We start from the raw sequence: 26929 nt of genomic DNA on the forward strand, positions 1-26929 counted from the left end.
TGTTCCTCAAGTCATTACGATTACAACAATGTAACATGTATAACTTTTATATTACGAGATGGCTTTTAAAAAATTCAAACCATTGTTAACAAATACAAGTTCCTTAAAATCTCTCCATTCCCAGGCTTATAGCGCTTTTATCCTTTGGTCTATGGGGCTGTGTCAGGTGTCATTTTTTGCGCCATGAGTTCTTTCTATTGGTACCTTGATTGCGCATATACGACTTTTTGATCACTTTTTATTACATTTTTGATGCGACCAAAAATGCACAATTTTGCACTTTGGAATTTGTTTACGCTTACGCTGTTAACCGTGCGAGATCAGGAATATGATAATTTAATAGGTCAAGCGATTACGTGCGCGGCGATACCAAATATGTTTATTTATTGCTGAACCGGGATCAGCGTCATTGCGACGCTAAGGCCCGGCGTGGGCAGAAGAACGGATGCGATCGCGGGGGGGAGATATGTCCCACTAGACACCAGGGATCTGAAGTTAAAAGCCCTTCAATGCAGCTGTCAGTTTTGACAGCTGCATTGAAGTGCTTAATTAGCCGGCGCGGCAACGGGACCCCCGCCGGCTAATAGAGGCACTGCTCGGCTGCACATATCAGCTGGGAGCAGCGCCGTTCAGAGCACCCCCCGCGGCACCATGACGTACTAGATACGTCATGGGTCGCTAAGGAGTTAAATCTTACTACAGACTGTCACATTGTCACATTGAACATGTTGTAGAGAAGGAAAAGAAAATAGAATTCATATATAGTTTTGAGGGGGAAAAATTTAGCAGAACTTATTCATTGAAATTTCTGTTCATTCTTGGCTTAGGATCCAAGTAGGTGGTCCTACTCACTGATTGACAGCTATCCCTGTATGCACACTAATGCAGCGATGGTTGTCAGTCATAAGCAACTGGAGTCCTAAGCTCAAAATAAGCAGATCAGATCAGGTGCTAACAGATCAGATTGCATGTTCAAAATGACAGATTCTCTTTAAACTAACAATCTGCAAAAAAAAAAAAGTTTTCTAAAAATGTCACAAAAACTCTTTGCAGCACTTTGTATAAGTTCAGTCACACTTTGTGTTGTGTTTACCCAGGTTCACTTCGTCTCATAGAATAATTTGTTTCAGGATCAGAAACCTCTGCAGGGATATTTCAAGTTAGGTCACTTATCCCCTATCCACAGGGAATAATAATCAGAAGGTTAGTGGTTCGACCTCTCGGACTCCCATGATTTCGAGAATGGGGAACCGAGTGCTTCAAGTGCTTTGAAAGGAGCAGGTATGTAAGACAGAACGGCTCAATCCAGACCTATCATGCCACTTGATCCTCTATGAAATCCCAAGCGCAGGTTACCACAGTCCGTGATAGAAGCAGTAAAGGTGGACCATCAATTCAGGAGCACAAATAATTTATTAACCCCTTCAAGACCAAGCCCATTGATCCAGGTATGCAATGTCCCCAACTTCCCCAACTTCTAAGAGCCATAGCGCTTTTATTTTTCCACCTACAGGGCTGGTTGGGGTGTCATTTTTTGTGATATGATCTCTAGTTTTTATTAATATCAAATTGGTGGAACAGAAACATTTCTGATCACTTTGTTATTAATTTTTTTCTGATATATAATTTAGAAAAATCAGCAATCCTGTTTTTTTTTGTTTTTTTTTGTTTACGTGGTTCACCCTGCGGGTACAATAGTGTTATATTTTAATAGATCATACAATATCACACGCTATGATATACAATATATATATATATATATATATATATATATATATATATATATATTTATTTATTTTTTTAATTATATAATGGGCAAGGGGGTATTTTAAACTTTTATTGGGAGGGGGTTTATAAGGGTTTTTTAATACTTACAGTTTTTTAACACTTTTTATTTTTTGACTTATGTATACCACAACACTCTTCTACAGAGTTGTGCCTATTTCTGCACAACTCGACTAGTTGAGTTCATTTCAATATATTTTTGTGTGCTTACCTTTGCTGATTGTATTGCACTAAGAAGCGCCCTCTTGTTTGCATCTATCGAAAGGAGTAGAACACACACTGCACATGCACACTGCCACTCTTTTCGTTGTCTATGAAGCTGCGTATAGTGCTTGGCTTTTGCCGGCATCTCCCTTAGAGCCCGTATACATGGTTCACCCTGCGGGAACAATAGTGTTATATTTTAATAGATCATACAATATCTCACGCTATGATATAATATATATATATATATATATATATATATATATATATATTTATTTATTTTTTAATTATATAATGGGCAAGGGGGTATTTTAAACTTTTATTGGGAGGGGGTTTATAAGGGTTTTTTAATACTTACACTTTTTTAACACTTTTTTCACTTTTAAACATGCAATCAATAGATTGCATATACTGATCTATGCTATGCCATAGTATAGCATAAATCAGTGTTATTGGCGATCTATGCATAGAGCAGACTCTATACATAGAATGCCAATTCGACAGGATATAGGTAAGTAACTTGATGACCTGAATTGATGGTCCACCTCTGCTGTGTCTACCATGGACTATGGCAACTGCTCATCTGTGCTTGGGATTTCATAGAGGGTCAAGTGGCACGATAGGTCTGGATCGAGCCATTCTGTCTTACATATTCCTGACACCAGTGGACACAGGTGTTTATTCCTCTTCCTTTAAGCTGTGATGACTTATGTATACCACAACACTCTTCTATAGAGTTGTGCCTATTTCTGCACAACTCGACTAGTTGAGTTCATTTCAATATATTTTTGTGTGTGCTTACCTTTGCTGATTGTATTGCACTAGGAAGCGCCCTCGTGTTTGTATCTATCAAAAGGAGTAGAACGCACACTGCACATGCGCACTGCCACTCTTTTCATTGTCTATGAAGCTGCTCCAGACAGCTGAGTATAGTGCTTGGCTATCGCTGGCATCTCCCTTAGGGCCTTTTAAACAGGGCGATTATCTGCCGAATCATACAGAATTGCACAGATAGCCCAAGTCTAACCAAGATGCCAATGTCAAAGAATAGCACAAATACTTTTGCACTGCACCATATTTAGTTATTTTTTTTATAATTTGTTTCTGTTATACAGTTATTTTGGTTAAATCTTCATATAAAATTCTCACTATCTACCCAGCTAAATACATTCACTCCCATTTATAGCTACTAACATTTAGGGAGACATTTCTGAAGACCAGAGTATGAGTCGGTCGGTCTTAAATTAGGCCCCATTCCCAATTACCCCGACGGATTCACTATGAGGCACACTCTTCTTAACGAAACCGGCCTAACCTTCGTCTGCCGTAAGGCAGACACAGAAATCTATACCTGCACCTTAGCAGGTGTAGATTTCTGCCATCATTTACGCCTGTGAACAGGTGTCAACCATGGTAAACCTGGTGTGGGAGGAGGGCACCCGCCCATTAGGCAAGCAGGCGATATGGCAGGCAGGATGCAAACAAATCAGCCTTACATAGCGAAGTAAACATTGCTCTGTTGTTTTTCCAGTTTTGCTCTCATAATCCTATATTCATAGAGGCATGATATATATATACATATATATATATATATATATATATATACAAACATCAGCAGTGTTTCTGGCATGCATATAGTTGTGCTATAGTTGGCACACGTTACATAAATGTCATTTTTGCATATGAGAAGCTGCCAGCACTTTTACACTTTTTTTTTTGTGAACGTGTTTAATATATTTCTATCCAGTCTATACACTGTGTACTGCGACAGGAGTGAAAACCAAGTTTTTTACTGAAGTTATATGTACAAAAGAGATGTTTTCTTAACTTTTACATACCTTTAATAAGACTAGGGTTATACGCAAGTGATTGTTGGGAGGTTGACTATCAGAGTCATCAACATAAACATGAGGCTTGTGCATAGGGTGCATGAACTAACAGGTACAGAAATAGGTGTACTTGTCACAGTCATTTAGATCATAACAAAACCCCATTAAAGTGCAAGACACAGTGCTCCAGCCAGTCTATTACCACCTTCCCCAGTGCAATATCATTGGTCAGAGTGTTCCCATAACTGAAAAAAATGGTAGTCAAATTATAGCAGTGGCCACTTGCCCCATGGTGTTGGCAGCCACATGTTTCCCTAACATTGCCAGTCACATACCCCATTAATAGTCCCAGCAGCATTCCAATTTTACAGTGCCAGCCACACACACATTCAACGAAGCAAATTCCTGCCGAATCGTTAAGGATATTCGCAAAAAACAAAACAAAATGGTGGCCGCACATGCTGTCTGGAGTGTGATTGGGCGGGAGACAGAGATTAACCATAATCCCTAGCGCCTGTCCAATCAGCTGCAGGCCCCTCTGTGATGTCAGCACCTCCCCCTCACCCTCTATGTAAGGCGCTTCAGAAACGGAGGTGGCCAGTCGGCTGTGTGTGGAGGAGAGAGCAGGGTGGCAGCAGGCAGTTAGAGCAGAGCAGGGAGAGACTAACAGAGCGATATAGGGACAGAGAGGAGAGGAATGGCGAAAATTGGATGATTGGCTGAATGACATTTTTTAAATTGTGATTTTCTGATTTTTGACACTTTTACAACAACATGCTGTAACAAATTTGCCCTTCTGTAATAGTCCGAGTATTGTAGCTACCATAGTTTTGGCTGTCTGTATAAAATTCTTTAAAATTCTATTCACTACTATAAACTAATTTGACCAAAAATTTGCAAAGCTTGCGTAACGAATTTCCGCCTTCTTCACTCATCTCTAATACAAGCCCATCATACCACCATAGGTCAACCATGACATCAATTCATGGTCTGCTTTGTAATATACAGTACTAGATTACTAGTTGAGTCCAATATATACTAAAGTAAATCTGTTTCAATAAAGGGCATTAGATCTCTGGTGATACGTTGATCCAGGCATTACTCTGATTGCTTTTAGAGTCGGGAAGGAATTTTCTCCCTGGGATGGGGCAATTGTCATCTGCCGCATAGGGATTTTTTGCCTTCCCTTGAATCAACACAGGGTTACCCTAGGTTGAACCGGATGGACTCTGGTCTTCTTTCAACCGTATTAACTATGTTACAATGCTACTATCTTCCTCCTACAAATTGTTTCTTTCCTATATAGAAATACCACAGTTCATTTCATGGAACATTTATGTCCTCATAATGCGTTCTCCTCATGTCCTATAACACTGCCCTTGAAATGAAGAAGTTTATTGCACTGTTATATGGTATGTAGTAAAGGTGACAAGTACAGCAAACATATTAAAATATTATTTATTAAAATAATATTTTTTTTTACTTCAGTCATGGTATTTTGCCAAAACTGATTTATTTCAGTGCATCTGATAATTAAAAATAGACAATATCAGTCAATGTCTTTTGCTTACAGTCATGGTGAATGTAGGACAAACTTCTCCCCCATTGTGCCCAGTTGATTATTCATCTCTTTAGTCCTTTCGTGACTAGCTGTTATTTGTTGTTCTTACTCAGTGTGGTTTGTGGGCTTTCTTTTGTTACTTTATTTATTTTACCATTGTGGCATGTATTTTCATGTTAATTTAGCCTTTTCCAGTACCTTCCGTAAACATTATACCAAAATTGTTTAAATATGAGATCGAAAAACAAGGTAACACAGTGATAAAATGTCCATATAAATCTATTTGTAACAGGGGCAAGGAAATTAGAAACATTGATGGGGATTTCACTATGAACAAGCCACCATAATAATTCCTTAATTTATATAGCGCCAACTTATTCTGCAGGACTTTACATAGCCTGTCATGACTCTGTATGTATCTGTATGTTTTAGAATGTGGGGAAAAATGGAGGAATCCCATAAAAACATGGGGAGAACATGTATCATCATTGCAGATGTTGTCCTTGGTAGGATTTGAAACCAGAACTGCAAGGCAACAGCACAATCCACGCTGACAGCAATGGCATTCATGACACCAGACAACAGGAAGAGGTGGAGAGCCAGTGGTACAGAAAAGTTAAAGGGTTATTCCTATCCTAGACACAGTGTGTGTCTTTAATGATTAATAGATGTGAGTTCTACTTCTGGGACCAACAACTGTCTCTAAACCTGGTGTACCCTGACCCTTGTCCCTCCTAGTGAGGCAGCCAATAGCCGCTACATCCAGGCAGAGATAGAATAGAGAAGTGTCCAGATTATTGAAACATCCAAGCTATGTCCCTCTGTTTCTGTTTCTCCTATTGAAGTGAACAGCAAGTTACACTGTTTCCATAACTCCCACTCACATGAATGTCTGAGATGGGAATAACATTAGATTTTTCTTATTATTGCACCTATTACATTCAATATGTCCAGACATATGTAATTTTACCAGGGTTGTCGACCATCTGTAAGTTTCAGGATAGTCCATATAAATAGAAGACTTTTTTCTACTGTCCAGAAAAAAAGTGTCTGAGATTTTTTTACTTAAATTGCTTGATATAATTATTGTAATTTTCATTATTTTAACAGTAGTTGCTGCTGATATTTATTAATTTCATGGTTTTTGAAAATGTTAGCTGCATTCTGGGTTCAAGTTCAAGTGGATATGTATTTTTTTTTTTGGGGGGGGGAGGGGATAATTTATCAAGCATATCCATATTCCTGACTTAAGTAAAAATTCCTCTCCTCTCACCCATTCCAGATTTATTGGGAGATGCATGCCTCTCAGTAACTTTAGCTTATCTGCCCATGTGGCAGTCTCCCAAATTTACGCCAGTTGGTGTAGATTTAGCAATTTATGGCTGTTGCCACTACAGGAATGGGCTGTCATTATTGGGATCATTATTTGCAGCTGTCATTCAATAGACATCTGCCCTTGGCCGTTAAATGGCGGCACATTCCTGTACTGGGAACATAGTCTGTGCCTGCTTACATGGTACTAAATCGCACCATGAAGTGCCCCCACCCAGCCACTTGGTGAGCCTAGAAAAGACACGAAAAATCGCAAATAATTTATGACTAGGTCTGCACCTGGGACAGCCTTGATGGCTCTACCCCTTTGTGTATAGAATTGTATTGAAAAACATAGTTGAGTCCTTTTCTGTACAACTGGGTCTATGGGATGTAACATATACTCAATTTATGGCAAGATAGTATTGGCATATTAAAAACTGTGGGCAAATGTGTTCAGAAATTTTCTTGGTTTATACACCAGCCATGTAGTACAGACATGGTGTAAACTGAGCTTTAACCTTTTTAGTGATTGAATAAAAAATATAAAAAACTGTTTTTAGTATAGTAGAATAGGCTGAATAGATTTTAGTTTTTTGTTTTTTTACTGCTGTTTTGTGCTGTTTTATTTAGTTTCCTTTTGTTCCCTTCTTTATTGTCCTTCTGCAACTATGTAGATAATTTGAGAATTGACCTCAATTATTTGCGTAGGTTAGAAGACATGTAAGGCGACTTTCCCATAAAAGTGTTGTGTCAATATTTTATATAGTATTTGTAAGCCAAAACTAGAACAGGGACAAAGAGAAATGTAGATTTGTAACTTTTGAATTTTTTTTTACCCACTCTTGGTTTTGGATTACAAGTACTGATGTAAAATACTGACCAAAACACTATTGTGTGAAAGTAGCCTAAACCTTGTATTAAACTCCTCTTGTGTATATAGGCATTCCGTATTATTATAGTGTTTGCTTTGCAATCTCTAGATACATTCAATTAAAAAAAAAAAAAAAAAAAAGTTACAGCCTGAAAGGCGACTCCTTTAAGAATCTGCAAACAAACCCATATTTCCCAACAAAGAGCTCAACCCCCTGAAAAGTTTTGCCTGGTAATATCTGTCTCAAGCTTTAAAGAGATTTGAAATGCTTGGATTGGTCGGATTTGTGAAGCCGAAGCTGACACCGAGGTCACTCGTGTGAGTTACTATGGAAATTGAGTCGTATCAGCGATAGTTGTGTTCTCATGAGCATTAAAGCACATAATAATAGACAAACAAGAGTGGTTAAAGCAAGCAGGTAGGATTACTTTGTCCTTTTGTCAGAGGCATAAAATGTCTTGTAGTCCGTTTTAAAGACTTCTCAACCCCCAGATCCACCCAAAAGTCACCTGCTGAGTCATTTTGTACACTTAATCTCTAGCCCCTTAACAAGAATTTCTTCGCTAATTTGAGGCGAATGTTTTTGGATTTTTTTTTTCATAGACTCAAAAGAGTCGAAATAAGTAAACACCTAAAATAGAATGAATTAAGAAGAATTGACCATACAAGAGTCTTACAAGACAGGAGAAAAATAAGAAGGAAAAAAAAAGGCTTCCTCAAACATCCCCACCAGAACTTCCCTTGTAAAACTTGTCACTTCAGATTGCCATCAGCTCCTACAACAATAATGATTTCATGCTTATTGCTAATTGCAAGCACAGCTGAGGCACAGCGTGACACTCTTGCACAGTCTCAGGCCTTTATACCAGCTTCAATCTGTTGTGTAGCACTTGTTCACATACAAAAAAAAACTACTAGCAAAGGCAGAAAGAGGCAGAGTCCCAGGTTTCTTGTAATCCCTCAGCCTCCCCGCTGACATCCCAGCCCTATGAGCATTCCTGGTTTTGTCCCCCTCTTTTCAAAAGCTGAAGGGACCTTAATCTACAAGTATATAAGCTTCTGAATGAGGAATACAACAGCTTCAGGTGCATTAAGGCTCCGCGCTGCATCTGGTTTACACGATTCTGTTTGCAGCACCCCTGGGGTGTGCCGCCGCTTCCTGTAAAGTACGAGTGTGAACTACAGGTTCATGGCAAAGAGCAAAAAGGTCATGTTTCGATTGAGACCTAACAAAATGAAACGGGGGGTTTGCAGATGTTATGGGGTATGTGTAATGACACCATCTCCTTGGGAGTAAGAGGCTTTAGCACAGTTAATACGAAAATGTGCCACAGCCAGTGTGTTACTTGAAGATTTATTCATATCAATTTTTACAATTTATATATTCAGAGACAAGTATGCTATGTGTTATGTATCATAGCACCGTCCCCCCCCCCCCCCCCCCCCCCCCCCCCCCCCCCTTCCCACTGGAAATGAATATCCGGTACAGAAAAAAAATTGTCGTGTTATACATGTTGTTTTTTTTTTTCTTCAGTATTTTAGACTCTGCTATGGTCCTTGACCTTTATGGAAATATCTTTATTGCTATGTATTGTTATGGACAGTGAAAGTGGCATTCTTTGATATTGCTAGTCATGTTGTATACCACTGTCTCTGTTCTGACTCTGTTAGCTATAGAGGGAGCGGAGGAAGCCATCAAACCGGGTATCTTAACTAAAAATAGTAAATCGTAAGTGGGGACTCTTTTGCCATTTAATTTCAAGTTGTGTTTCAGGTTAGACTTAAATGTACTAAACCAGATAGTGATCAACTTTTTAAGCTTATTGAGTACAAGCAGTATTGTATGAACTCTGTTCAGTCCTGTTCTGTAGTGGAACAGAACCTCTACTGGCACAAATACAAACCAACAGCCATTCTCCACTATAGTAACATGCTGGATCTCCACAGGAGCATACATATTGGGGATGCTGATGCGGCATAGAAAACAGCACTTACTAGGGGTGTATCTATAATTAAAAAGGCCACATAACAAAGACGAGAATGTGCACCAAACTAATTGACAACAATAGAGCAATGTAATATTTTTTACTTGAGCAAAACACATAGGATTGTTCATAGGAGTAGCCATACAACATGCGGACATAGAATACCTACCTACCAAAAGTGATAGCTAGCTACTTAGTTTATCATTTGCAATGTGTATACCATAAGTATAATAGCATAGATATACTCATGGCAGTGACAAGACAAATTATTTTTGAGTGTAAATTAGTTTTAATGAGTAACCCTGTAACACTTCAGAGGCATTTAATATCAAGCATATCTTTCAATGTAAGGAAGTTTCGACCCAATGATCTCATCCAGTTTAGGTGAGAAACAGATTGTCCGAGAGAAGTGCATCTTACCAATCATAGATCATTTTGCAGAAAGTTGATAGCGAGGATACCTAGTGCTGTAGGTCACCAGGTCTTCACCAGATCATGTCTCATAAGTCCTAAACTAATCCAATAAATAGAACTGAAAGAGAAAATAAAAAGTAACATTCAATCATCCAAATTTTTGAACTGGATAAATGCTGCTTCTCCTGTTACCAAGCCATAGAGGTCAATAAGACATTTTCTTATCTATGGCTGGCATAAGTATGTTCATGCTATTTCTAGATCTTAGTGTTACTCAAACTGTAAAGTGGGCATCTTGGGTGAAAGTATCATTGAGGAGGCTCATCCAGGGGGGCAGTTTCGTCTAAAATGATTACATGAGATATATACTTATATATCTCTAGGTTAGGAACACAAGTGACTTTTCCGTTTGTTGTAGCATCTTACTAGGTTCATGTATTCAATAAAACATAAATTCCGATCAACTTTCCATTTTAAAGTAGACCTTAGGACTATCGAGGTCCGGCCAAATTCTGTCTCGTAATGCCCCAGTAGAAAAAGGTTAAGAAATTCTGCTTTAGATATTACTAGTATGTAGTAGTGTACACATAAATCATTGAAACCCCCATGTATACCAACCTTACAGCCGAGACTGAGCAAACTTCACACCATATTAAGTGGTGGTCGATGTGATAAAAGAAAAGTGACTATTAATGAGACAATAGGAGAATAAAATGCATATTTTCACCCTCTTCTTCTGATCTCCATAATTTGTTAATGGTCACCAGAGGCAATTATGAAGGATCTAAATGAAGGATTTCTGCTTGTAGTAAAACACCTGCTCCAATCTCTGAGCATGGACAGGGCACAAACTTATTTGAATGGCTTAATTCAAAAGAAGGAATGAAGGAAATGTCAAATTATATTATGACCCTTTGTAAATTTACCACACTGGAAGAAAAGCTAACGTGGTGACCCCTAATAATGTGCCTCACACCTTACTGCCTCTGCCCTGCAGGGTGCGTACTGTAGTTTGATAGAAAGATTATTTCATCAGTTTAAGTGCAGCGATCTCGTCAAAATCAGAACATGGATTTTATGTGGCTGAAACTACAGTGATATGAAGCACAACAAAAACAATAAAAAGTTGATAGGACATCAAAAATCAGATGCTACTTTGCCCGTTATTTGTTATGTCTAATATAAAGCAACGTACAATCGGTGTTATTGTCGTAAGGGGTTTGTGAAAATTCTAAAAAATTGTCGTTTGTGTCAGGTGTCCATCTGAGCTGAGGATGTTTTCAGATAACCACATAGATAGCAGACTAAAATCTCCATTAAGTAACTATTATATTCCACTGTAGGAAGAGGCAAACAATATATTTTTTTAAACAAAAAGATCACATATTGATTGCCATGAGAGTACTTAAGTGGTTTTTCTTGAGTCAAACATCTATAGCCAATCCATAGTATAGATCATGAATATTTGATCAGTTGGAATCGTCCCTTTGGAACAGCCGCTGATCAGGACAATGAAGTGACTGGAATACTGCAGCCTCCTGATTGTTTACATGGACCTGTGTTGCAGTAATGGAACCAGCTTATCAACATGGATGGTGCCTTTTACAGGAGCAAAGTGGCCATGTTCTTTCAATCTCATAATAACCTGTGTTATTATTTATAATGTAACTGGGGTGCTCCATTGTCAATATCACTTTGAGATGTTGTCAGGATAGTGGGATATATGATTGTTATGATATCACTTCTTCATGTGCAAGCTTAGTAAGGGTATGTTCACATAGCAGTCAAGTGCTCAACTTCCCACCACTCAGCACCACCACAGGGAAAATAAAGTGTTCTACAGTTGCCATTAGCTCCCAGTCAATCGTAAGACCTCCAAAAGGAAAAACACTTTTTGTAACTGTTCTCCGCCCTGATTAATAGATGAAAGCCCCAATGCACGCCTATGACTTACAGTTTTTCAATCTTTTGTCTGGACCAACAACTTTCAGTTTTTAATTGGCAGAGTGCTGTTTGGTATCATTGATATTTTTAATACCTTTTTATATATACTAGACCAAAATAGATAGATAAACTCTAACATAGGCTTCATGTACAAATTGGAGGTATGTGAATGATTGGTGCTATTCTTGGAAATTGGCTCATCACTACTTACGAAGCCATTATCAAATATTCTAACTACTTTACAGGATGTATTTACAGTTTTTAAATTTGGTTTTGTTTGAATGTGGGTTTTTTTGGAATATTTTTTTTATCTACGACCAATAAAGTTCAGTTTGATGGTGTTAGCGCTAGGCTTGGGTACATATCACATTTGGGCTCTTATGTTTGCCAAATATCACTAACCAACTCTATGCCAAATGAATGGCATATGTTTGGCTGATATTCGGTAGTATACTTTTTCCTCGACTTTACTTCACCCCACTAGTCAAAAACACTCTACCATATACTTTTTCTTTTAAAATGGGAATCGATGGCAGACATATGTGACCATATAGGCATACTATAGATATACTGTAGAGGAACTTTTCAAAGACCTTTCTTCCAAAACAAACCTTACTCTGCATCTCTATATGTCTATTTATATATACCTATATTTATTTATGTATACATACATTGGATTAAAATATTGTATTTGATACAATACTGTATTGTACTGCACTATAAAAATTGTATTTTACAATGCCATATCGTTTCTATAGTACATTTTACTATAATTTAATAATTTGGGCATCACTGTTCACAGTTACATTACAAATGCAATGGATGTATTATATGTAAAAGTATATATAAGTCTACATACAGAGAGTGACCTGCAAGTCTATGTTGTAAATAGTACTTACAATACAACTTTTACTTTATTAACCCTTTTTTTTTTTTTAATTCTAGTTGTACTTTATTTTTTACTCTCTAAATTAGACGTATAGTACCCATAGCTGTAAGCTCATTGTGCAGGTTGATGAATGATAGCACTATTTCGGTGTTGCTAAGTGGAAATGAAATATGAATCTCTAAACAGTATTTTAGAAGTGCATTGCTCAAGAGACATCTTGCTCTGCAGGGGTGGCAGTCTGCAGTGACACAGCTTCAAGCATTTTTCACAGGCAAGAAGCAAAATTAACCCTCTTAGAGGGAAGAATTATTTCAACAGCTTGATCAAAGCTCATTTGTATGTGTATGTGTTCTGTTAATATTCTTGTAATTTAAAGCAAATTGATAACACGTTGGATATGCAAACCTCAGTAAGTTATTCTGCTTTAGGTCGTATCTAACGCCCATAGAATATATTATAAAGCGGCAAATATATGTCTTTGTGTTTCCTGACAAAGATAAATTGTATTTAGACAGTTGTAATATAGTTGTAATATTTTACACTCTTACATAAATACCACTAAAATAAAAAGGTAAGTTGAAATATGTTTTATTGTTTTATGTATATATATTTTTTTTCTTGTTGTTTGTTTTTGGTTTTTTTTGTGTATATTTTTTAAAATATTTAGAACAATCTGAAAATGGATTCAGTGAATAGCTAAATAATCTACAGTTCATTTTCCAGAGAAAAAAATCCTTTAAAAAACCTATTTATTGTCCAACCTTTTGTTAGTGTTCTTTACTGTATGTCTGGAGAACTTTTATCTGTTTTTCAGCAATGGTACACCAGCTCAATGAATGTTGTTTGTACATGGCTCACTGATCGTATGGACCTACAACTTCACATCTATCAGCTGAAAACCCTCATTAGGATTGTCAAGGTATATCCTCTTATTTCTCTTACCCATCATGTTTGACTTAATATGTTTTTATGTATGTGACAACAGTTATACGTCATCTTATTATAAAGTTACGATTTCATATCAGCCCATTTATCTTTTTCATTTTGTATTCAATGATGATTATTAAAATCATAAAATAAAAATTGGTATTAAAATTGGTGTTTTCCTCATAAAACACACACACACGCGTATATTAACAATTGGACATAACAATTTAATTAAATTATAATAACTTAATAAAAATATCTAACATGGCTAATGGAAATTTACAATGAGGAATATTATTCTTATGTGTTACAACAAATTTGTAAGTAATTGTCATTGAAATCTACTTTTTTTTTATTGTTCTTTGGATTAATTATAATTACATTTCCTAAGTATTAAACAACTTTTAGTAAAAAAAAGAAAATAATAATAACAAATAAAGAAGTATTATTTAACAGAAAACATTTTTTTCTAAATTCAAATATATCGCTGATATTCATATTGTAGTGTTTTAAATTGATAAAGTACATAAAAATTTATTCCGTGTCTAATAGTGATGCAAATATTTCTTCACAGCATGACTTAATGTATTCTGTGATCATTAAACAAAATGCAAATTGATATTGTTCTCATAATGAACCGAAGTAGTTTCTCTTACAATGGGTGTTTACACTGAACTATAAGAGACCACAAAGGTGAGATCACATACCCGGAAAGTATATTTTTATTCTTGTGTATGTGGTGTCTTAGCCTAATGATAATTATTTCAGTGTGAAATCACAGTGGTTTACCATGAAATAGGATTGCAGGAGAGCTAACATCAATTAAATAACCATTGCAGTAAAGTGCATTTGTTTGATCATATGGGCTACTATTTTCAGATCCTAATAAATTAACAGAATTAAAAAAAAAAAACCCTCTTTATATGGTAGTTTTATTTATTATGCATCCAACCAAGAGGCTAAAAAAGAGTGATACAAATACATTTGTTACTATAACTTTATATGTTAGTATATAAGATGTTACTGAGCTAAGAATCCTGAGCATTGTGCCTTCCTGGCTATAGAAGTGGTAATATTCATTACAACTTCTTATTATGCAGGTGTTTTGACACATACATTTTAAACTGCTAATAATGATACCTTGTTTTGTAAATGCAAATGACATGAGGTTTTTTTTTTTTGTTGTTTTTTTTTCCTGTTTTGCCGAGACGTCAGGCAATGGTTATAAATAGCTTTTGCCGCTGCTTTTTCATCACCACAAATCTGTTAAAGTGGGATGCACAATAGCAACTGTGACGCATATATTGTAATACGTAGATTCCTGACAACTCATGTATATGTAATTGAAGTAGTTCACTTTTTTAGGTGAATTTAGCTGAAGTTAGTCATAGGATGAAATTTTTTTCCCAAAACAATTGTTTTGGAAACAGTTAGAACTCATTCAAGTCATTCTTCCACTTCTGAATCCTGAGGAAGACGTTGATGTGACAAGGTCTTTTAGTTTAATTGGATTTAGGCCATATGAATTATAGTATAATATCTGCACCCAAGGTTTATCATAGGTCATTGTATGGTGACTTTGTATGTCATTGCAATAAAAAACTATTCTTTCCTAGCATAAATCATTCTAGAGCAGAATGAGGCTACGTTCCCACTACGGAGTTTTATTGGGAAAAGGTGAACGTCTGTTAATGATGGCCGCAAATAATGATTATAAAAGTAGTGGCAACATAACTAGAGATGAGCGAACCAGGTTCGGGTTCGAGTCTATCCGAACGTTCGGCATTTGATTAGCGGGGTCTGCTGAACTTGGATAAAGCTCTAAGGTTGTCTGGAAAACAGGGATACAGCCAATGACTATATCCATGTTTTTCACATAGCCTTAGGGCTTTATCCAACTTCAGCAGCCACCGCTAATCAAATGCCGAAAGTTCGGGTTCGGATGGACTCGAGCATGCTCCAGGTTCACTCATCTCTAAACATAACCTATCTCTGTAAGGTATATTTTTCTACATGTATTGACCATTAAGTCTTAGGGTCATGTACCTGGTACAGTCTTTACTTTAAAGCCATATGGCACTGTATTGTGCTCTGTATGGTACTCCGAAACCGAGCTGGTCACTAGAAGTAATTCTTCTTCAAGTGGAGAATCTCAGTGTAAGACAGCATCTAATAGGAAATATAAAGGGGAGGTAAATAGGTGTTCAGTAGGTCATTTAGGTGCATGTTCATAGGTCTGTACAACATGGAGCTTGTATGGGGAGTAGCTAATGGCTAATGGCCCCTGGTGCAAAAGGTCAACTTGGGCCACATCTCCCCTTGCATGATTACAACAAGGCTACAATCTCATGCTGCATATACTGTATTTAAATGCTTCAACAGCATTATTAGTATTCCCCTATTCTCAATGCTCCCTATCCACCTTACTATGCCCCTTTCCACAGTGCCCTCCTCTCTCCTTCTTGTTATGGCCCCCCACGGTGCCCCCTTTTATGGGGTCCCCCTGCCTTCTCCTTGGTATGCCACCTTTCACAGTGTCCCCCTCCCTTCTCCTTGGTTTGCCCCCTTTCACAGTGCTCCCCTCCCTTCTCTTCGGTATGTCTACTTCCACAATGTTCCCCCAGTTGCCTTTCTTCACAGTATGCAGTATGCCCCCATTCACATAGTGCTCCCCAAAAGTCCCCATTCTCCTTAATATGCACTGTGCCCCCTTCCACAGTGCAATTCTCCTCAGCAGGACCCCTGTAGTTAACCACCTGTCCCCAGTATGCTCCTAGTGCTGTAGTTAACCACCTGTCCCCAGTATGCCCCTAGTGCTGTAGTTAACTCCCTCCAGTGTGCCCCTAGTGCTGTAGTTAACCTCCCCTCCCAGGATTTCCCTAGTATTGTACTTCTGCACAGTTCTGTAGAGTTCATATGGAGCTGTAATAATGCTGTGTATGAGCTCCAATAAATGTTTTCATGAATCTACATGATTGTACTGAGGTAACAGTAGGAATATTACCCCCTATGTTTTATTGAAATCCCCAAATGGGGAGGAATTCCCCTTCTAATATAGTATCTGGTACCTGCTGGTTGGCTGTACAGAGGCTATACTCTTTTATTAGATTATGTCAGGAATTGCTGCACATTTCTATTGTAGGTTCATGTGTGGTGGACGTAAATGTTCATACTGTATCAGAGAAGGCATTACCAACATTTTCCTAATATTTTATTAGTGGAAAGTAAGTCTGTCACCCCCTGACCACCTACCGAGCTGTTGGCATAGATTGAATAGATAATAATTAGCGCATTCAGAACATACCTTTGTTGCCTGTGTCTATGTATTTTTATAATAAAATTTTCTTTATCCAGACCATGAATAGTGTCATTGTTGTGGGCCCAGATGCATATTGTGCCTTGCTGAGTATGCAAAAGAGCGGATATACAGCACAGTGAGGCATAGTGTAGAGATGAGAGAACCTCAAGCATGTTTTTAGTCTGTCTGAACCCGAACGCTCTACATTTGGTTACCGGTGGCTGAAGACAGTGGCATAGCTACCATAGAGGCAGGGTAGGCAGTTGCTATGGGGCCCATGCAGGAGGGGGGCCTGGGTAAGAAGGTAAGAGCGTGTGTCCTTCTGCTTAACCCCTTATGTACTGCAGTGTGTAAGTGACCCAGTGTTTACTTACATGCTGCAATACAAAAAATGGGTTAACAAACAGAAGACAAAGAGATCTTCTCTGAAAACCCCTGACCTCTGTTCTCCAGCTGCGCCATCAAGTAGAAAAATGTGTATAACTCTGTGTAGAGGTCAGGGGTTATCAGTGCACAGACAGTAAAGCAGATATATCATTGTTTTCTGAACATTGGGTCACTTACACACTGCAGTACATAAGGGGTTAAGCAGAAGGTACACTGCTCCTGAACCTATGTATTTAACTATAAGGTTCTCTGCTCTGCCAGTCACTTCTTTGTCTGCAGCCAGGATACTGCCTCTGGCCACATCACAGAGCATATACTTTGTGTGTGTGTGTATGTGTGTGTATATATATATATATATATATATATATATATATATATATATATATATACGCATTGCTTTGTGTTGTGCGTAAGGGAGGGGGCCCCCTTAAATGGGTGAGCCCCCGTGAATCCTAGCTACGCCCCTGGCTGAAAAAGTTGGATGTAGCTCTGAGGAGTCCTGTAAAACATGGATAGAACTTAGGGCTGCATCCAACTTCTCCATCCACTGGTAATCAAATGCCAAGAGTTCAAGTTCATGTTAGTTTGTTACTCTCTAGTTACTTGGGGCCAGGGAACAATAGACCCCACCTCTTTGACACTACTCACGGCCTGGATACAACCATTTTCTAACCCTTAGAGGACCGGGATGAACTTCATTCATGTTAAATTGGTATGTGAGCATTCCAATTCACCATTGCACACAATGGAGAGTGCGTCCCCCGGAGTCGCACTCTCTATTGTGTGAGCGATAGATAGATAGATAGATAGATAGATAGATAGATAGACAAGTCATATAGCAAATCATCAAAGCTGTTCTTGCAAAATAAGGATTCCTCCTTCCTCAATGTTGAGGGAAAACAAAGCATAAGACACTATATGATTCTCTCCCATTATGTTTGGAATGCATCCATTCGCTTTGATGATTTTTGTATGGTCACCTACTAATACAAGCAACGGACAAGAGAAACATAAATGGTGGCGGTTTATTTTTGTACAATAATAGTTGATTTTTTTTTTTTTCCCTAAGAAACATGTTCTCTGTCTGGGTACATATCCAGATGTGAGCTGTGTTACTTTTGCTTATTCAACATGAAAACAAAAATGTGTCCTCCTAACAGATTGTGTAGGTGTCTGGGGAAGTGGTAAGGAAACTGCTTTGGTATGTGATTTATCTCTAACACCTCGAGGCCTTTAAACAAATGTCACAATTATACAATAACCAAAATCTTTTCTGGCCTTAAATGTTTCCATTAAGTGGCCTCCTGTGGTCAAGATTTAATAGCAGCTTTGCATTTTTTTTTTAATAGGGTTCTCCCTCAGTTCATAGTATGAATATTCAGTTAGCACTTATCCACCTATCCACATCAATGTCTGATCAGTGGGGTGCTGCAGTAATTTGGTGTGACAATCAATAAAAAATGCCTGGAAAACCCCTTTAACTCTTTAAGGCTATCCATCGTACATGCATAGTTGCCAACAGTCCCGGTTTAGCCAGGACTGTCCCAATTCTGAAAAGACAGCCCTGGCAAAACTATGAACCAGGTATGTCCCGGGAAGCTTGCCCCCCCCCCCTGCCGCGGCAAGCTCCTCCCCTGCTGGTGCGAGTGACATCACTTCTGCAGAGCAGGGAGAGGAGTGCTGGGGTACTAGAGGTAGGTTAGGTATTTAACATTTATTCACTAAATAACACACATTACAAAGTTATACAACTTTGTAATGTGTGTTATTTAAGTGAATGGCCCCCTTCCCCGTGTTACCCCCACCCCGGAAGTGTGGTGCATTATACTTACTGAATTGCTGTCGACCCCGGCCGGCATCTTGGGTCGACGACGCATCTTTGGGAGGCCGGCTGGAGCGCTCCAGCCACCCCTCATGCCGACCCCCCTCTGCTGCGTCATGAGCTGCTCAGCCGCGATTGGCTGAGCACATTTATGATTAGCCAATCGTGGCTGAGCAGCTGATGACGTGGCAGAGGGGGGCCGGCATGAGGGACAGCTGGAGCAGTTCGGCTGGCCTCCCGAAGATGACGTCATCGACCCAAGATAGCAGCCAGGGTCGTTGAGTATAATGCACCACACTTCCGGGGTGGGGGGCACACGGGGAAGGGGGGCATTCACTTGTATGATGATGCATACAGTGAGGCACACAAGATTATAAAAAAAAAAAAAGAATAATACCTCCACACACTAACAACATATTACTACTGTAGTGACTGGATAATAACACCATACTGTACCCATGTATTGGAGACGCCAGCCCTACACAGGCTTTGCAGAAAGGATATGTTACACTGCAATACATCCAGTGTCTCAAAGGGGACGCCATCTTGGAGTTGTTCTCTTTTCGTGCTTGACTGTCATGAACACTTTTTGCAGCCATAACTTATCTCCGCAAAATCTGCAAAGCAAATCTTATAGGCTTTGCACTTTTCACATTCCTCCCCTTTTTCCTACCCTTAGCAGTGGCAGTAATCAGTTGGCAGCAAGCCAATACTCTATACAGCAGTGAAGGCTTGCTGTACTGTACTTTTGGTGAAGGCTGAATTCCGAGAGTTGGGTGCAGTACACTCAGCTCTGTAGAAGTGTGCTTTTTTCTTTATTATAACCTTTTATTACTGGAAGAAGGTAATTTTTTTTTTATTTCATAAAATGGTTATTAAGGGTCTTTAGAGGTTTATTTAAATAATGCTTTCTTTTAAACTGGTTTGTGTTTTCTTCCTTACATGTGGCCTAGTAGTGGACACCATCTGTTAGGGAGCACCCATTACTATTGTGGTCCCCTAATTTTCCAAAATGAGATGGTTACAAACTTAAGTAATAACAGCCTGTTACAATACCATTTTGGATGGTGGTTACTGCTGGTACCTGGCTCTTCCCAGTACCGCTATGGTGGTGGGTACTGGGATAATAAGGGGGGCGGGTAGTGGTAGCCATTTTATGGGTTTACTGGAAGCCTCAGCTTAGTAATGGACGTCAACTACTAAACCACATGTAAGATAAATGTATATGAAAAGAGAAACAAAAAACGGCGCTGCATTTGCAGGTCAAAACACACTTTGGAGAAACATGCATATGTGAGCAAATGCACGCTCACCTGAGTGGGTCGTACACAGTTAGGCACGACTAATAAGTGCTTTGGATCAACGGGGGATGCTGCCTTCCACCTTCCGATTCTCCAAAGTGGATCCTCGGTGTCAATCACAATAGTAGTAAAAGGAAGAGGTTGGTGCGCCAGATGAATCCCACCAACCTCTTCCTTTTACCACTATTGTAACAAGTAAGATAAAAACACATATACAAAAAACTTTACTAAATTAAAATCCTCCGAACCAATCATTAACCCTTTTATTAAAAAAAAAGGTTAGAATAAAGAGGAGGGGGGACAAGAAACAAACATACATTCCCCTCGAGCATTGTCTTTGCTGACTGTCACAGTGTTTCCCAGGCTGAAGTATTTTTATTTTTTTATTTTAGTAGTCTTTTTTTGCAAAAAGAAGACATAATTCCAAAATACATTAAAATGAATTCCCAGGCTGAAGTATAAGGTCTTGGCACAAGATACACTAACATTTGGTAATGTGTGTGCCAAACCTTTCCACGTCTGATTGAAATCCCTGTAGCAGTAAGCAGTTGCCAGCAAGCCAACGCTGTATAGGCTATGTTCACCCAACATTTTTACCTCTCTGTTTAAAATAACGTCCGTCATTTTGAGATTAAAATTACATTCGGCAATTTGCTGTTTGGCCCCCCCGTCAGTGCAGTGACGGCTGTTGGTACATTATTCTAGTTTAGGTGGACTAATTGGCCTTTGGATTTGTCTTTAATTGAAAAGTCCATTGAATTTAATAGTAAAAACGTTGAAAGGACGGTGAAAATAGAAAAACTGTGTGTGAACAACTAAAAATAACAACCGCTGTTTGCAAAAGACATCCCAAAAAATCCCACTCCCCTTCCCTCAGTTGCTGTGTTGAGGCCAGGTATTCTTCATTCTGCTGTGGTTTGTGCTGTAGCAGCGCAGGTCCACAGCCTAAAATGAATGTACCACCAGGTACATCACTTTTTACATGAATGGATCGGCGCTGGCCCAGGTACTGTGGTCCTTTTTTTGACGCACTGGCCGATTACCGCACATGGAGTGCACGGTTACCGAGCACAGCCAAACATGAAGCACTGGGCGTGCGCCACCCGGCCCCCAGTATGAAGATCTCCCCTCCCCTCTGTAATGGAGGAGGCTTCATCACACTGGGGACCAGTGGGCCCACCCCCAGTGCTTCATGCCTGGCCCGTGCTCGGGTATAGACCATTGCTGTGCGCGGGAACTGGACAGCAGTTCAAAAAAATTACCATGGCATCAGCATTCCCACACTGGTGCTGATCCATTCATGTAAAAAGAAAAAGCCCATAGCGATCTACCTAGTGGTACATTCGCTTTAAGATGTGTGCTGCTCTAATATACAGTAGTGGGAAGTCCACTTTCGTTGTATGTTACAAAGTATATGTACTGGAGCAGGGATTTACCTCCAGATTCCCTGCGTATGCAGTAGTGAATGGTGATTAGTACATTGTGCGCATTATCACACACTTTACATCCTTAGGCTCCGTTCCCACTGAGCAAAGGTAGCGGAATTCCGCGACGGAATTGTCCGCCGCGGAATGCCGTTAGCTTCCCGCTCATAATGGGACTCTATGGGAGGCGCGCGCTCCTGCCCTGTCCGCGCTGAAGAATGAACATGTTCATTCTTCAGCGCGTACAGAGCAGCAGCGCGCGCCTCCCATAGACTCCCATTATGAGCGGGAGGCTAACGGCATTCCGCGGCGGACAATTCCGTCGCGGAATTCCGCTAGCTTTGCTCAGTGGGAACGGGGCCTTAGGCTATGTTCACACTACGTAAGTCTCCGGACGTAGCGTGTTCCGTGAATAAGCGGCCGGAGATTTACGTAGTTTACGTACAATGGAAAGTATACGATGTACGGCTGCACAGTTCACACTACGTACGAACTTACGCCCGGATCGTACGCGGCGCCGTAAAAAGTGAACCAGACCATTGTTTGAGGACGAAAATGCCGTAACTTACGCCCGTAGCGTAACGTGCGGTCCCATACGTAGTGGTGATTTCTTCATTTTGCAAGCTTTTTGTGCCGTTCCAAAAGGTTCTGTGGGGTGTCCGGGGCTAAGCGAAGCTTTTCAAGTAAAAGACTGCTGTCAGATCGCTACGTAGGGCGCTCGGGAAGCGTAAGTAGACTACGGACGTAAGTTCGCGGTCCGTACGTAGCCGGCCGCAACTTGCGTAAATTCCCGGCCGGAGTTTAACACGTATATGTCCGGCCGCGAAAATATGCGTCCGGACATATACGTAGTGTGAACATAGCCTAAGGGAACAGTTTTGCGTCCTCCACCAACGCTAGGGCACTGCTCATACAGCCCCATAGACAGAAAACTATTAAATAAATAGAGACCAGAATAGAGTTTTCGCTTTTTAAATGTAGTGAAATTAAACATAAGTTTATCATTGGTTTAATTGTAATTCTACTGACCACACAACACCGATAATATATCATTTTTCTCTTAAAGTAAACCGTGTAAAAATCAAAGTCCCAGAAAGCTGCGTCACAAATGTTTTTCTGTTTTCCATACTATGTTGTGCTAGAATAAAAAAAATTATCCTGCATTAGTCTGTAGATAGAACATTGGGAGTTATAGCTTCTAGAAGGAATGATGGAAAGCATAAACAAAATTTGGATACATCAGAATGTTTTGCCAAACATTGTATTGTTGCCAATTTTTGTGGCAACAAAATTTGCAGCCATATTGGTTGTCACTTTTCTGAGGGATTTCCTCAGAAAGACCAAGACACTGAATCCCGATTATGCCTTTCTAAAGGCGTATTCCCATCTAACATAAGTTTAACATAGTTAAACTGGTAGGGTCCATCAAGTAAAATGTTTACAATTACATTCATTTTGCAAACTTGCCTCCTTGTCCTGATATACTGTACTGCTCTTTCCCTCCCTTGTTGACAGCTCCTTGTCTAGGTTACCAACCACCACTCTGCGCTTGCTCTCGCTCTCTCTCTCTCTCTCTCTCTCTCTCTCTCTCTGGGCAGTCTGACTGCTTTTACAGCAGAGCGGTGGTCACTTACCTAGACAACGAGCAGAAAAAGGAGGCCAATTTGCTAAATGAATGTTATTGCTAAAATATTGAACTTAACTAGACCTACAAGTATAACTATATTAATTGTGATTGGAATACTCTTTCCAATATACCTCTAATGCGTTCATATGACAAGTACAGCATATCCTTGGTCCAAGATTACTTCCAGCTAGACATGAGATTGAGAGAAACCACAGTATTTTCAGGTTTCGGAAACCTCAAGCATGCTGCATTTGCCTCCCGGTGGCTGGGGGAGATAGATTCAACCCTAGGGCTTCATCCATCTTCTTCAGCCACTGTTAAATGGTGAGCATTCGGGGTTTCACAAACCTGAATATACTGTATATTCGCTCATCTCTACTTACAGCATATAGTACATAGTACATGTAAAAAAAAAAAGAAAAGAAAAGAAACTTTGGAGTATAGCTTACTACACAAAAAAGTTTGTTTTTTTCCCTACAAAACAGACTCCTCCCACCCCCAAACAAATTATTCAAGTAATGTCATACTTTTTGTACTGGAAAATTGTAAATTATATAGAGACGTAAATCTTGCTATTTGTATATAAGTCTTGTCAATTCCTAGAAATTGTCACTTGTCACAACATTTGGTGAAGGTGTTTTGGCTCACATGGGTTAAGATCACAGAATCAGCACCTCATTAAAAAAGTCACTAATAAGTTATGCCTATCGGGAATATAATGGGCTATAGTTGTGCCATGTGTAAAGCTGTCAAAATTTCTACTGTTACAGTGAAATTGGTGTGAAGATTTAAAAAAAAATCTAAAACATCGCCATCGCTATCGACGTATCAACTTCATTTTCACCTCATTTACTATCAGCCATCGTCATTAGCTACTAATTGCGTATTAGAAAGTACACATTAATTGGGCTGCAACCATCATCTAGCTACCGAAATGAAATAACATCAGCCGACATATAACATCTGTGTCTTTCCTTGTAGAAAACCTACCGAGATTTCCGATTACAAGGTGTTCTGGACTCCACATTAAACAGCAAGACCTATGATACAATCCGAAACCGGCTAACGGTGGAAGAGGCAACAGCTTCCGTCAGCGAAGGAGGAGGCCTCCAAGGCATAACCATGAAAGACAGCGATGAAGAAGACGAAGAAGACGATTAAATATCTGGTTGTAGATTCTCAATGGGATGTAGCCCGGTACCCAGTGCATGTCTGTTAGCCACATTAGGGAATTTTCTGTCCGCTCCAAATGCCCATAACAATTTTACCAATACAATTGTCATTCTAGCTGTGTGATAACAAACAAAAATAACGCACTACATTTGGTTCATGGGTTTCCTAACTTCAAATCTATAGGTTCATAAGCAATATAGAGCACCATTGTTTAATACTGTTAATTGAAATATATAGGAAACATGCTAGGTATGTCCCTGTTTTCAGCAAAAATATCCAATGCTTCATTCCTGTAATGTATATACGTTGATGGTAAATTATTGTGCCTATGAGTGAATAGTAACGTCATTTCTGTTGCGTGGATGCCATCCGCTCAAATGAATGAACTAATAGAGGCTTTGTTTCCAAAAGAGAAAGAGGCTACACCCAATGAGGTTTATCTATGGTGATGTCATTAAAACCCAAGGTTTATCACATCCAAAACTCTAAGTCATACACTTTTACTTGAACATTCTGTTAGTTACCAAGAGGTTACATATCGGCGGATTAGTATTCCAAAACCACAACTCGTTCTAGATATGAGACAACCGAACAAGCTACTGCTGAAAAAGAAGAGAAGAAAAAAAAACTATTTTATGTTAATGTCTCTTTAAATGTTACATTTTGTTTAGGTTTTAATAAAAGTGTATGTATAAAAAAAGCTAAAAAAAAAAAATTACAAAAAGACAACTTTAATAACAGACTTAGACTATAAACTGTGTTTATAAGAATATACAATACTTATTTCCGTAGATTGTAACCTTAATTTACATAATTTTGTGTTCACAATTGTTTTTATATCTGCCATGTACATTGCATTTTGACCAGTAACTGCATGTCACCGGGGTCCCTCAAGAAGCTTTTTATCTGTGTAAAATAGTGGATCCATCTTGCTTTTGCCTTACAAAAGCCTACAGTTGTAAAAGTGTAAGGACTGTGGCTTCTCAATAAATAACTATTCAGATGTCCTAAGTGTGGTGTAATCACTTATTGGGATCTGGTTACATTCAGGACCAGATAGGTAACCAACCAAGGAACAAGATGGTCATTCTGTGGGGCTTGCTGCCCATGGACGTTGTCTCTAAAGGAGAAGAATGGATATCATTTTGCTTTCCTAATCTTGATTCTATCCTTTGTACAGTTCTCTAATGGAACATGATAAAGGAAAGTGAGCATGGTTATGGATATTGCTGAATTTATAGACTGATTTAAGTGTAACCTGATAAGGCTCAAGATGACTTTAAAGGGGAACTCCGGATAAGAAAAACTTGTTTTCTATTAAAAGTACATTAAAAGTTATATAGATGTGTCTATACAATGAATTACTGTATCTGTACGGTTCTGCCACACTGGTAGCTGATAGAAATCCAGGAAGTGAAAGAAATGGCCCCTGTGCAAATCCACATTGTCTCTTACTCCTTCTGCTATCCCCCCTAGGAGACAAATCCTCCATGCCTCTGTCTCACATTGTGTGTGTCTGCTGAGATCAGGCTGATGATGCAGACAGGGGGCAGGGCTTGATCTCCCAGGATGCTTGGCTGGATCCCCCAATCCCCTGAGTGATTATCCATCTCTGACCGGCCAGAAGCAGGTGTTGCACTGATTTCTCTGATTGTACAGAAGTTTGCAGTGAAATTAGGGCTGTGTTCACACATGTTGGAGTGTCATTGCAGTACTGCAGCATATTCACAAAAATGATGCAGTAACACAAGTAAATGACTCTAAATGGCAGAGAGGATCAGAGCCTTATTGTGGGGCTTAACTTCAAAGATAAAAGATGCTTGATCATAATATGTGCGTGGAAATGAAAAGAAAAAAAAATTCAAAAAGTTATTTACTTTATTACAATATCAGCGTTACAGGTAGAGAATACAGCATACTGTGTGGTGTCACTGGTAGAGAATACAGTGTGCTGTGTGGTGTTACAGATAGAGAATACAGTGCTGTGTGGTGTTACAGGTAGAGAATACAGCGTGCTGTGTGGTGTTACAGGTAGAGAATACAGTGTGCTGTGTGGTGTTACAGGTAGAGAATACAGTGTGCTGTGTGGTGTTACAGGTAGTGAATACAGTGTGCTGTGTGGTGTTACAGGTAGAGAATACAGTGTGCTGTGTGGTGTCACAGATAGAGAATAC

General features: G+C 39.2%; 1 protein-coding gene across 13 annotated transcripts in view; it reads left to right on the top strand.

Moving 5' to 3' along the window:
* The window catches only part of CADPS (calcium dependent secretion activator), a 372569-nt gene extending 346811 nt beyond the window's left edge, over positions 1-25758 (top strand). For all 13 annotated transcript variants that reach the window (XM_069966947.1, XM_069966958.1, XM_069966959.1 and 10 more), the window contains 2 exons: positions 13611-13715; positions 24564-25758. In XM_069966947.1, coding sequence (XP_069823048.1) covers positions 13611-13715; positions 24564-24743 — 285 coding nt within the window. In that variant the 3' untranslated portion in view covers positions 24744-25758. The remainder of the gene's footprint in view (positions 1-13610; positions 13716-24563) is intronic.
* The last annotated feature ends 1171 nt before the right edge of the window (positions 25759-26929 follow it).

Source organism: Dendropsophus ebraccatus, chromosome 4 (assembly GCF_027789765.1).
Source record: "Dendropsophus ebraccatus isolate aDenEbr1 chromosome 4, aDenEbr1.pat, whole genome shotgun sequence".
Taxonomy (NCBI): Eukaryota; Metazoa; Chordata; class Amphibia; order Anura; family Hylidae; genus Dendropsophus; species Dendropsophus ebraccatus.